This window comes from Scomber scombrus, chromosome 18 (genome assembly GCF_963691925.1).
Source record: "Scomber scombrus chromosome 18, fScoSco1.1, whole genome shotgun sequence".
Lineage (NCBI taxonomy): Eukaryota > Metazoa > Chordata > Actinopteri > Scombriformes > Scombridae > Scomber > Scomber scombrus.
The window spans coordinates 6,191,137-6,204,097 of NC_084987.1; the positions used below are offsets into that span (position 1 = coordinate 6,191,137).

At 38.9% G+C, this 12,961-nt stretch overlaps 1 protein-coding gene across 1 annotated transcript; it reads right to left on the minus strand.

Moving 5' to 3' along the window:
• Nucleotides 1-1,942: 1,942 nt before the first annotated feature.
• hsd3b7 (hydroxy-delta-5-steroid dehydrogenase, 3 beta- and steroid delta-isomerase) lies at nt 1,943-12,190 on the minus strand (the record flags this gene model as incomplete). Its single annotated transcript, XM_062438045.1, is given in 5 exon segments — nt 1,943-3,472; nt 4,804-4,966; nt 5,476-5,575; nt 7,915-8,023; nt 12,043-12,190. Coding segments are annotated over 5 exon segments (933 nt in total), but the record flags the coding sequence as incomplete, so codon positions are not given.
• Nucleotides 12,191-12,961: the final 771 nt, after the last annotated feature.

The following is a 12,961-nucleotide window of genomic DNA, read 5'->3' on the forward strand; positions in this document are numbered from 1 at the left end:
TAAAACCATGTGAGAAGTTCAGAGGAAAAAATCACTATTTGGTGGAGCTGTTAACAACTCATAGACATCTGAAACGTGAGCCGACTACACACTGCTTTTTGTAAAGACGCAAAAGACAAAAAGGTTGGAAATCTATAACAATGTGTTATATTTTAAAGGATTGTTTTATTTTCCATTGTGTCAAATCTTTATGTGAAAAGTGACTAAAGCTGTCAAAAAATGATGTGGATAACATGAGTACAATATTTCCCTCTGAAATGTAGAGGAGTAAAAGTATAAAGTAGCATAACGTGAAGATACTCAAGTAAAGTACAAATACCTAAAATGTGTACTTTAGTACAATACTTGAGTAAATGTACTTAGTTACTACTTTCCACTACTGCTTATAGTAAAAACATAAGCACATATTTAATCTACTGTTAATGTTTTAGTTCAACCACTAGATGGCGCCATATCCTTTCATTACAGGCCCTATAAAATCTAAACCTGTAGAGTTGAGAATATGCAAATTTTGGTATTTAGATACTTTACTTAAGTGAAAGCAGCAATACGGCAATATAAATATACTCTATTACAAGTAAAAGTCTATTTGCAACAAACTGCAGTTAAATATGAAGTTAAACTACTGAAAAGTGTTTTTTTTCTCAAATACATGATTGTATTATTATTACTATTGTTTTAGCTGCTTGAGGTGAAGGCTAGTCAAAGTATTTTACAAAGTGATGTCTAATAATACATAATTACAGTCTATTGCATTTAATACTAGTAATTTACATCATATTTTACATACTGATGATACAGTCTGTTTGTCACTTATGTGCAAAGTTAAACTGCAAAGTAACTAATAGCAGTAAAACAAATGTAGATGAGTTTGATATTTAGTATAATAGGAGTATAAAGTAGTATTAAATATAATTGTGTAAAGTAGTAGAATACTTGAGTAAATGTAGTTTGCACCACTGTCCAAAACACACGTATTTTAAGACTTTCACTTCAAGTTATTTGGCTTTTTTCCCCTCTTGGACTTTACAGAGGGAGGAAATGAGAGGGACACACCTATGACATTTAACACATGCATTTAAAGTACTAACGCTGACATATTTTTATCTTTCTACACTTGTGAGGATCCTCTAACCCTCATCCTAGCCTTAACCTAAATATAACCTTAACCCTGAAACCAAGTCTTAACCCTTAAATAGCCCTATGAAGTAGTGAGGACCTTCCCTATGATGACTTAAAAGTGAAACTTGTTCCCACGAGAACAAAACAGGTGTCGGGACTCAGACCACCAGCATCTAACATAATGCAGCAGCTGCTAATATTATGTCTGCAAACACTCTCAGATGCACCAATACTATGCTTTAGACCTGAAGAGGTAGACACAACGAAAGTGAATTTTTAAAAAGTCCCACATCCTTTAAGGAGATTGCTGTGATTTGGGAGATTGTGAGTCATTTCTAAGTGTTCGATTTCATAGCAGCAGACGTGTAAATGTTGTGAAGATCGCTATGGAAAAAACTCAGAAAAGAAACAGGGGGACACGCACACACACACACACACACACATGCATCAAAGCATGCTGCAAAACCACAGAGAGAGGGAACTCCCATTGGCTTAGTATTACTTATACAAACAGAAGATGTCATCCAGCTGGTTGTTAGTCTGACGACAAGTTTCCACAAGTGTAACTGAGTGGATCGACCATCTTCTCTGTCTCCATAGTGACCCAAAGGAGGGAAAACTCCTAGTTACCATGTGGGACTGGTAATTGTATATATGCAAACAAATCTAGTGATTGTTGAGAGATTGTTGTGTGGTCTCTAGGCGGCAAAAATACATATTACATAAGATTATGACGATAATGATTATTTATGACATAAATAAAAGGAGGGGGGGGGGGGGGGAGGAGCCTCTCCCTCACAATGAGCAAACCCACAAAGAATATATTAAATAATCTTTAATAACAATTAAAAACACATAATTTTTTACATTAATTACAAAAAACATTCACATATTTAAATTAGGAAAGATACAATATTACAACAATACATTTGTAAAGTCCATATAGGTGTAGTAATTGCATGTAAAATATGTTTACATCTGTCAAAAAGGTGCAAATGCTGACGTTGTTTAATATGTGATGTAGAAATAGATAAATATCTAAATGCTACAGCACAGTCTAAACTAAATAAGGCACAGTTCCTTTGGTGGTTGTGCCCTGAATCCAGTGGAGTCCAATTATAAATTAGTCCTTTAACAAAGCTTCTAATCAGTACTTCATCTTAACAAATAATTTAATTTAATTCAATTAAGCTTAAAAAAAACAAAACAAAAAACAAATGCAGTAGTAACGGATTTTGCACACATCTCTAAGGACTTTCCATCAGCACTTACACAGCGAAGATCAGTGTCATAGTTCAAAAACTACTTCTTTAAAATCAACTTGTACAGAAACCACCTTTTCAAAACTACTGTTTCCACATTTCATACAGTATTCTCACGCTCGGCTGTTTTACATCCTTTCACTTTTCTTTTTACCTTCTCATGTTTGTCTTTGGAACGTGTGTTTAAAAAAACAAAAATACCATTTGTTACTGAATTTCGGACTTATTATAAATACTGAAAAATTCTGAGTGACATCATTGAAATAGATTTACATTTCATTGAAAATTATTGCTTTTTCGTTTCATAAAGATTCTTCAGGTAGTGGTAGAAGATACCTTTTTTTTTGGATAGTTTGTAGGCACAAAATAACTGCTGCAATACTAAACAATGACATAAAACCACATAAAAGCACCTCATTACACAGGCAACCTGTAATTGAATGATTAAATGTCTATGAGCATGCTTTTTAATGTTATTCTGTATGTGCGTATATGCTGTTCTTATACTTCAATAAAGCTCACTGAACCACAGTTGGAATTAAAAAAACACTGCAAATACAGTACTTTTCTTTATATTGTCACCTCACAGCAGGTTACATGTGTATATTTGGTTGTCCTGCGTGCCTACATACAGTAGCAGCATCTGATGCGGGGTTTCCAGCGGTTGAGGTCACTTTAAGAGTCTTTGGGGTTCTCCTGAGGGAACGTGTTGACCCATTTCTGCGTGCGCTCTCGACACTGGTCCCAGTCGTACAAAGGGCTGTACTGGAAGTGACGCAGCGCTTTATCCGTGCACACCGTGAAGGAGGTGCTGGCCACGGCCAACGTGTAACTGTTCAGCAACGGCGTGTAGTTGTGGAAGGGGCTCAGCATCCAGCGGAGCACGTCGTTCACCATGGCCATGAACCAGAGCACCACGAAGGGCATGCGGACCCTTCGGAAGTTGAACGTGGAGAGGAACAGCATGTTGAAATCTTCGTAGCTCTTGTACGGTGAGTCATCGTAGCAGAAGAAAGCCTCGCCGGCGACTATTTGCGGCTGCTGTCTCAGAGCACGGGCTGCGAGTAGATGCATCCAAGCCACGTTGCCTGGCAACAAAAAAAAAACCAAAAGTGGGTGAGTAACAGAGCTAATGATGGAAAAAAAGCACTCAAACCTCAAACAAGTCGTGAATAACACAGCAGCGGAAATACTAGAAATAAAAGTCATGAATTTATAAGTGAAAACAGTGAAATGCATCAAAGTGCTCGTAAATAAAAGCAATGTTATAGTGCGTCTGTCTTCCTGGAATAAGATGAATCTAGTGCTGAAAAATATTCATCGTCTGGAATAAAGTTGAGTTAGTGAGCCAAGTGCTGGCACATGTGTACAAACTGTGCTTCAGTTCACAGCTTAAGTAAATTTGCTCAGCGGATTACCACCTTTGGTTACCTTACTCTGACATCACCCTCGACTACGGTACAGAAGTTCAAAAAAAGATCTTATCTACAGCATCTGAAAACAGCACTGATAGTAAACTTGCATCATCATTATTTAAGCTTTATCAGCTGTGGATCTTTTTAAAACTCAAGTAGGCCACCTAATGCTCCAAATAGCAGCTATTACTGACACGATTACAACACTGGTGATGATTGATAGATGTGATCGCTCAATAAGCCGCGATGGAGTGACAGCCGCTCATCGGCGGTTGAATAACACAGCGTGTCGGGACAGCACACCTGGCTCACACTGCCACGCGGATGTCTCACCATTGTTATCACTTCCAAGTAATCCGCTTGTTTGTTTGCAAGCGCGGGTCAAACAACAATAACCGGGAAAAGGAGAGGCTGTTTAGACACACTGACGTTTTTATTATTAGCGTGCACAACGATACAAACAGGTGGAGCTGTCTCTTTTTTGGGTTTTTTTTTGGCTGTGCTTCTTGATTACACGAAAGATTTGCCTGAGGAAGATCATGCACTTGACAGCTTTGTAAATTTCAGTGTGCAGAGAAGCGTCTCATTCTCCTTGTTTATCCAGTTGTGTAATTTTTCTTTTGATGTGGCCCGTGTTTAAAACATCTTGCTCTATGAAGGAGTGAGGTGCCTCTTTGATTACAGTCTGGATTGCAGTACAGTTTATCGAAACACTTCCTGTGAAATGCAGAGGAAGTGTGTGCATGCGTGTGTGTGTGTGCATTAAAACCGAGCTTCTGCTTTTTGTCCTGATGTGAAAACCAGTCATCATCGTGAGGCTTTTATTAGTAGGTTCTCCTTCGCAATACTTTTCGCTTACTTTGCCTTTTTTTAAATATTTTGGAGTTTAAAAATAAAACTGAGGTTTCGCTCTGACTCTTGTGCCACTTTAGTGCCCTGTGACACATATTTTAAACGTGTTGGCTGTGACTCACAAACAGCATAACGCAATCTTAAAAGCTCACCAGCATAGACTCGTCCATGTTCAGTGTGGTCAGGCACTCCCCCGATGATCAATCCTCCTCTGTCTGCTCCCATCTTGTAGAAATCCCTAATCAGCTCGTGCCCTTCGCCGTAGATCCCCGTCGGCCTCAGAGAGCATGTGTACAAACACTGTCCACCTTTCACCTGAATAGGAGAGAAGAAACCGGGTGGGGGGGGGATTAACAAACAATACATCAATACAAAAAGAGCAGAGAGGGGAGATCTCTGTATAATTTGAGTGCACGCAGCAGGAGAGAGACCACAGCAAAGCCACAGAGGGACGATCCCACATGAACATGATGTGGTAACGTTGCACAAGAAATTCCTTGTCATCGTTTTCCAGGCCGGGATCCAACAGAGCGTGTGTTACTAATTAAACATATGTATTTTTTTCAGATTGTGTCAACCAGTCTGACAAGTTAATTTGATATGGTGAAGAGGAATCTGAAGTACATTATTGATCTGTGGTTGTTCTTCTATACTCATCTTCTTTCTTTACTCTATGTCTTTAACTCAATGTCCTCTTAAATCATCTGCAACCATTTGTTTTCAGGTATGTTACTGCTCTCAAACTCTAAATATAAAAGTATAATAATGTGAGCTTATATACCATAAATGAATACTGTAAAAAACAACAAAAAAACCACTCATACCTTTGTCCCATTAGCTTCAAGCACAATTTTCTCTGCCTTCGCCTTGCTCTTCGGATAGGCCATGGAGTGATTCACGTTGTAAGGTGTGTCTTCGTTACCCCTGTACAGACACAAAGAGTCAAACAGTCAGAGGGAGAGATTTAGAGAAAAACACAGTTTTTTTGCCCCATGTTATGAAAGGAATGTGTTTAAAAGCGAAGGCCACGTGAATGAATGCAGCACAGAGGAGTGAAAGTTGCACAGAGGGGAGAGAGAGGGAGATCGACAGTTTAAAAACCCCACATGTTAAGGTGTCTTCTCGCATATTTTCTACGCTTTCATCCACCCCTTGTTTGTATTTGAAGTGCTTTGGGCTGACAGCTCTTTCTCTCCCTCACAGCAAGAGCAGACATAGGTTCATTCTTACACTCTGACCTAATCTTGTGATTCGAACACACATGGAAAGAAAGAGAGAGAGAGAGAGAGTGAGGATGCCAGATATTGTTCATTATAGTGTAGCTACAGCAATATGCGCGCACACACGCACACACACACACACACACACACACACACACACACACACACACACACACACACACACACACACACACACACACACACACACACACACACACACCATCTGGAGGAATGTTAGTGATTGTTGGTTATGACAGATGTTGGCTGTTTGGTACCAAAGAGGATTTTTTTTTTTTATTTTAACCTCCTGCTTGCATTTTAGCTTTTAAGACCCTTGATCTTTTCTCCTCTATCCTAAAAAGGATCTCACAGCTGTTTCTGCATGTGTTTAATCCATTTACTTTCAAAGAATATCTCAGCCTTTTTTCATCGTGTTTTTCTAAATAGACTTTGGTGTCCATTTATTTACATATAGCGAAACCTTCAACTTGCTTTATAGTGCAGCTGTTGCAGGGGCAGATAACGCAGAGCAGACAACAAACAATACACTTTTGCTCACTGTGACGGATGAGGGAAACAAATCCTTTTTACTTTGGTCAAATATCTGGAAAAACAACGCAGTAGCACTGAAGTAGAAAGCACGAAGCCAACTAAGGACATGAAAACTGCTTGATCTGCACCAAAAATGTATAAATATTTATTATTTTTACTATGATTAAATCAATTAATGGGTTTTTAATATATCCCAGCAGATTCAAAAACTTTTTTTTGGCTGAGGCAAAAGTTAGAGAAAATTGTCTAAAACTAGAGCTGCAGTGACTGGTTGACTGATTGATATGAGTAATTTTTTAAGAAAACATGTCCAAATTGCTCCAAGCTTCTGCACTGTGATCATTTTAAGATCTATTCAGTCTTCTGTGACAGCAGAGCAGACTAAACATCTTTGGGTGGTGGACTGTGGGCTGGGACAAAACACGACATTTAAGGACTTCATCTTTATGGACCAAACAGCTAATTGATGAATCAGGAGATAATCGAAAGGTTAAAATATTAAAAAAAACTAGGAGATAGATTGTCAATCTTCATGCAAAAGCTCACTCCTTTACTCCACACATACATAGCATGCCTATCCTCCTACCTGCAGTAAATAAACACAGTGTTCAACTGAACAGTAATCATGTGGCTTCATCTCACGCTAGCAGGAACTCAACTATGTTTGTCAGCTAAGTTTTCCTCCTCACAAAACTGTTTTGCTTTTGTTTTTTAACCGCGGGCCCTTGCCCCAAACTATTCAACTATAATTCCAGAAACAACAGGAGCCACTCCCTAGAATAACGCACACGTCCCCAGGAACAGTCAATATATAGAAACATAATTCTTCCATTATAATCAACAACAATGAACTGGTTTAACTCAATGCCCTCTAAGAGAACTGACACATTTTTATAGACAAACAGACACTGCCAAAAAATGGTTGTTAAGCAACAAGATTTAGTCATAATTAACTCTCATGTTTTGGCCATGAAGTGAAACTGAGCTGCAAGGTTGTTTGTATATGACTTCATCGGGAACTGGTGAGGTATGTTTTGATTTTATAGTTAAGCAGATACAGTGCCAGCTGTGCGGCCGTGACAGTGTTACATAATGTGTTTTTTGTGACATACCAGACAGACCCATGCAAAACATTGCAGACGGAGGATATCATGACACAGGTGAGATAAAAGGTTAGCATGAATGATGTTGACAGCGGCTCAGTTTTTTAGAAACTTGAAACCCTCTTGATTAGAGCACCAGGGTCCCCCTCCTGCGTACTTTTATGTACAAACTGATCATATCTTTTGTTTACAAGCTTTTCATGCTTCCAATGATAAAGAAAACAAAGCAGTTACAGGAAAGACACCACAGAAATGTCGATGAAAGAGCCACTGTGTATCTCGACATGGAAAATGCATCTGTGTGGTCTCAGTAAAGAAAACACATGGTTTGCACATTGGGTCATTTGGTGCACAGAATAAAAAGAAGAAGTTTTTTTTCCAGCCTGACCTGATAAAATGGTCTCCTTTGACATTGGGGCCGATCACTTCCATGCTGCTGGTGTAGACCAGGGACTGGATGCCGTTCTCCACGCAGGCGTTAATCACGTTCTCTGTTCCTGAAAAGAGATAAAACATCATTATTGAAGTGATGAAAGGCTGCTTAGATTGTATTAGGGTTAAATTTCTCAATCCTCCAAAGCCACATTCACAGTCTGACTTTGATATAATTGGATTGTGTCGAGACCTTCTGCGGCTTCGGAGAGCCAACTTTTTAATTGCTCTTGAGCGTGAATACATCTGTAATTTATCACAGCAGCAAAACATTATTTGACATCACAACATATCTTGACATTATAAAAGGATAGGAGGAAGAACAACAGGAAATTATTTTAAAAACAGAAATGAGACCCATGTGTGCTCTGTTTAGCAAATATGGAAGAAAAAAAAACACGTTTTGTTTGCTCCGATGAATCTGGTCTCTGTTTGTGCAAGTGTGGCCATTACATTAGGGAGAAATGCACAGGGTGGTGGATTTCATGCTTTAATAAAAAGGTCTTGTTAGGTAGCCAGAAGTTTAACTACTCTGGTCAAGGACAGTAGAAGGGAGAAAACTAGAGTTCACTGGATGCATCATCACATCTGGTCCAGTTTTGGCAACAAATGTGCAGGAATCTGTTCCGAGAATGAGAATAAGGGGTATACACTTGACACGCCATCTGGGATCGGAGGTATCTGGAATATTTTACCCTTGCAGCAGCGAGTAAACAGATGATAGCCCTAATTTTGAGAGAGAGCAACAACTGGACAGAAACAAACATCCACATCTGTGCAGAAAACCTGAAGATACCCAATGATACAAATACAAAAAACGATATGATTATCGCACGTAAATCGCAGTGTTAAAAACGACTAGAAAACGCATTATTGCTGTCTGATTTCAACTGGAAGATAAACCAAGAAAACAGAACATTTAAATCAAAAGATCTGTTTTGTGAGCTGCTCAAAGTTGATTTAATCTCAAAACTATTTCCTTTATCCACAAATACTCAAGTCAGGCAAGTCATAATAGCTAGACGGGAAAACATTACATATCTAAATTATGTCACAGTTTGTAGGTATAAAAAGACCTTAAAGTGCTTTTAAAAATAGAGTCTGGAAAGATAAAACTGGTCTTTAAATGGGCATTTAATGGTGCCAGAGTGCTCTGACGGATAAAAGAGTCGGCTGGCGTTCTGTCTTCAGGACTGTCGTGCTTGAGGATCTGAGGCTGAACACTGGCTCACAAGCGGTTAAAATCTCTGGTATGTTACTTGAAATGAAGGCCAGAATGTGCTCAGTTTGAAACGTAATCAGTAGAAAGAAAATCCAACACTAACTGGAAGTAATTTTCTTTCAGTGCAGTAAATAAGTTCCTTAGACGGGGTTAACAGCACTCAAAAAGACAAAGTGATGAATCTTTATTACCGAGTGTGGGGAGGGATGGACGAGAAGCACAGGAGAAAAATCGTATGTAATTCTCATATTTCTTAACTGGAGGACGTTGCACTGCACCACCCTTTTCACTTCAGCGAAATAGAAACAGACAACTCCCTTGGCTTTCTATCTGAGGGCTTAACATGAGGTGGACATTCGTTTAAAATATGCCTGATGATTTACTACACATATATCTTTTTCATGTTAACAAATCTCATGTGCAGAGCCGAGCCAATGATGAATTGATCTACTTACAAGTCTGTGTGTCCAAACCCTGATGTATGTTATTGGTTTGTACTGTAAGACCTCCAAAACTAATAAAAAACACGTCAATGAATCACTAGCACTGGGTGACATGTCCCTTCATGACAAAGGATTTGGTCAGGTCATTTTGTTTTGAAATCGCTTCAAAAGCAATGAAGTTTTCAGTGTCAGAGGATTGGATCTGTGTACTGAAATCCTCGGAGAAATTAACAACGGAGGACAAAGTCAAGACATTTTTGATACGTAGCACAACAAGCTAGCAAAGCCCTGTAAACAACCGCATTCCTGCACATGCTCAGTGACGTCTTCCTTACACCGAACTACTCTCCAGAGACTGAAAATGTGATTGCCGTTATTAGTCTTTGCAGCTTTTTCTAAACACACTAATGAGACCAAGCTCTTCATGGGGAAAGAACATGTCACCCAGAGCAACAGTGTGACTCATTTATACGTTTTTAATAGTTTTCGGGGGTAAACGGAGGTCTGATATATCAGGCTTTGAGAGTAGTTGACCTCAATGGGAATTTTATTCGGCTGAGTTGGTTCTATTACGTCAGACAATGTATTAAAGTTGATTTAGACAGATGTGGGTAAGCTATTCATGCAGTCCAAGCATTTGTATTAGGTCTGGTTTACTCCTGATTCAGGCGAACCTATTTGAAAAGGCCACAGCTTGCTCTCGGCCGACAGCTCACAAAAGTGTCTTTTGTCTGTTTGCTGATTCACTATCTATGGAAGGTCAAGCACTGACGCCAGCGTTGCCACAGCACTCGGACATCAGCTCACTGAATGTGTGGACTGCTTTCATCACTTAGTCTATTAGTGTAAACAGCATTCCTCTGTCTGGATCCAGATTTGATTAAAACACCATTATCAGTTTCACCAAAAGCACCTGACACGAGTGTTATTCATCATTACGGTATTTCCAAAGTCACATACAGCTCATGACGAAGATGTCTGAGGGTCAAGTATCACGTATCAGACAAGTAAGCATCAGTATTTCCTGGACACATATTTTAAAGACTGGTGATATCATTTTTTCTTACAGTCTCACGTCTCACTTTACTGTATTTGTAGTCAAAGCCTAGTATATCATATTAGTCTGTGTCATAGAGCTCCAGTGTTTTTCAAAAGCTATAAAAAGCACATTTAAAAGGAGCCTCACTGTTCACTGTTCGCTACATTACCACAAATGCACACACACACACACAGAGTCTATTTTGAGTCAGTCAAACTTAAACTGATTCACTGCCGGTTATCATCAGCTGAAAATACTCGCCAACAAATGTTTCACTCACTCCTGTTACCGTTACTGTTACTTTTACTCCCCTATCGTATTGACCAAACAGCTGATTGATTAATCGAGGAAAATAATCAACAGCACTTCAATCCATTATGTAACAGCAACCCTTATCTGTGAACATGGGGCGAGGCAATACAAACAAAATCAAAGTATCAAAAAATACCGTGATATCGATATTGTGACGACAGTGTAAGGATGACTGTTGGTTTTACGAAATATTTACACAACGAGATATTTGATTAATAATCATCAGTAATGTAGGTATAATGACTAAGTGGATAAAGGTCAATAAAAGAGCAGCTCTTTAATAGTCTGAGTCATAGAATAATATCACTTTACTGTAATTCTACCTTTAAAACCAGGAAAACACAATACTTACGGCATATCGCGATATTACAATATCCAAAATATCACGAAATCAATATAATATCAATAACCTTAGAATTTACACCTTTTGAGCTGTTTTTTAAGGCTGTAGCTTAAAGGCTCTAGGTTATGTTATACTGTTATAATAGGCAACTGGTTGACTTTAATTTGTTAACAAGGCACGCCTACATAAGGTCCCGCTCCAGTCTGACAGGCTCACAGTCTCACAGGTCTCAACTTGACTCAACCTTTAACAAAGTTGAATGTATTCGGTTGCAATTACATTTACAATGAGTGGCACCATTAGTGTGTTCCCTAGTTGGCCCATTAGGAACGTCTCAGGTCATAGATAAGGACATTTTGTGGTGAAGCTGCCTATGAATTGCATGTAGTTAGTTCGTGTTTGACCAAAATAAAAAAACCCGTGGTGTGTTCATGAGAGCGTAGTAAAAACAGTAACTATATAATCATGTGACAAACTCACACTAATATGGTTAGGTGCTTGAAAATCAAGAAGATCAACCAGACATTTTCAGTGGCAGGAGAAACTGTGATACTTTAGACTTTTTTAAATAAGAATTCATTTGTAATGACAACTAGGCCTTGAGGTCAGACCATGACCAGGCGTTGGTTTCCTCATTTCTGGCGGATTTCCACTGTAGACAGCTGCATCCCTTTTCCCCCCTTTAAATCATCAAGGGCGTGATTGCCACTACTTTTATCTCTCACCTGTGACGTTGACAGAGTGGATGAGACCCTCCGGGATTCTGTGCCAAACGTCCACCAAGCTGGCCGTATGGATGACGACATCGGCTCCTCTCGAGGCCTCCGACACGCTGCTGTAGTCTGTAATATCTCCCTGGATGACCACCACCTTCTTCCGCTCTGGGGAAGAGGCAAGAGAGCAAAAAGTCAAATCTATGCAGTACACAGATAAGGGTTGTTTTCCTACGAACTCTACAGAGGAGTGGCAGTACAGTATGTGCAAAGCTACACTAAAATCTACTTTTTGAATTTATCTGATGAAAACACTGCCAAATGTCTGCGTCATGACTGGGATCATCTTTACATACATCTTATTCTATCACGATGAAGGTGATTTTATAGTGTGATAGATGTAAAAGTAGGACATTTTGTACTTTGTGGTGAGCAACAGATTGGAGGTAAAACACTCAGGCAAGAATGTGAAGAAGAATGTGTTTTTGGTTGAAGTAGTTAAGTAATAAAATTCAGACACTTTATCATATTTCAAATCAAATCTCATATAGTTCCCTTGGTAGAAAATTACACTGCAAATTCTTTGCAGGGTGTTACATTTCAAAACTTGGCTTCTTTGAGCCTCATTTCCCATTGAAGTAAAATGTCAATAATTGTTTTTTAAAAAAGGATGACGATAAGAGAGAGGATGAAGTCAAGGATAAACATATATAGTGGACATTGAGGAGTGGTGGAAGAAGTATTTAGATCCTTTACTGAAGTTAAAGTATCAATACACCAATTTAAAAATACCCCACTACATGTGAAAGTCCTGCATGAAAGTATTGCAGTAAAAGTACATAAGTATTATGAGTGATGTAGTTCAAGTATTGCAGTAAACGTAGTGGTTTGCTCCCTTTGACTTTTGCCAACCTAGGGGTCGGGCCCCTCC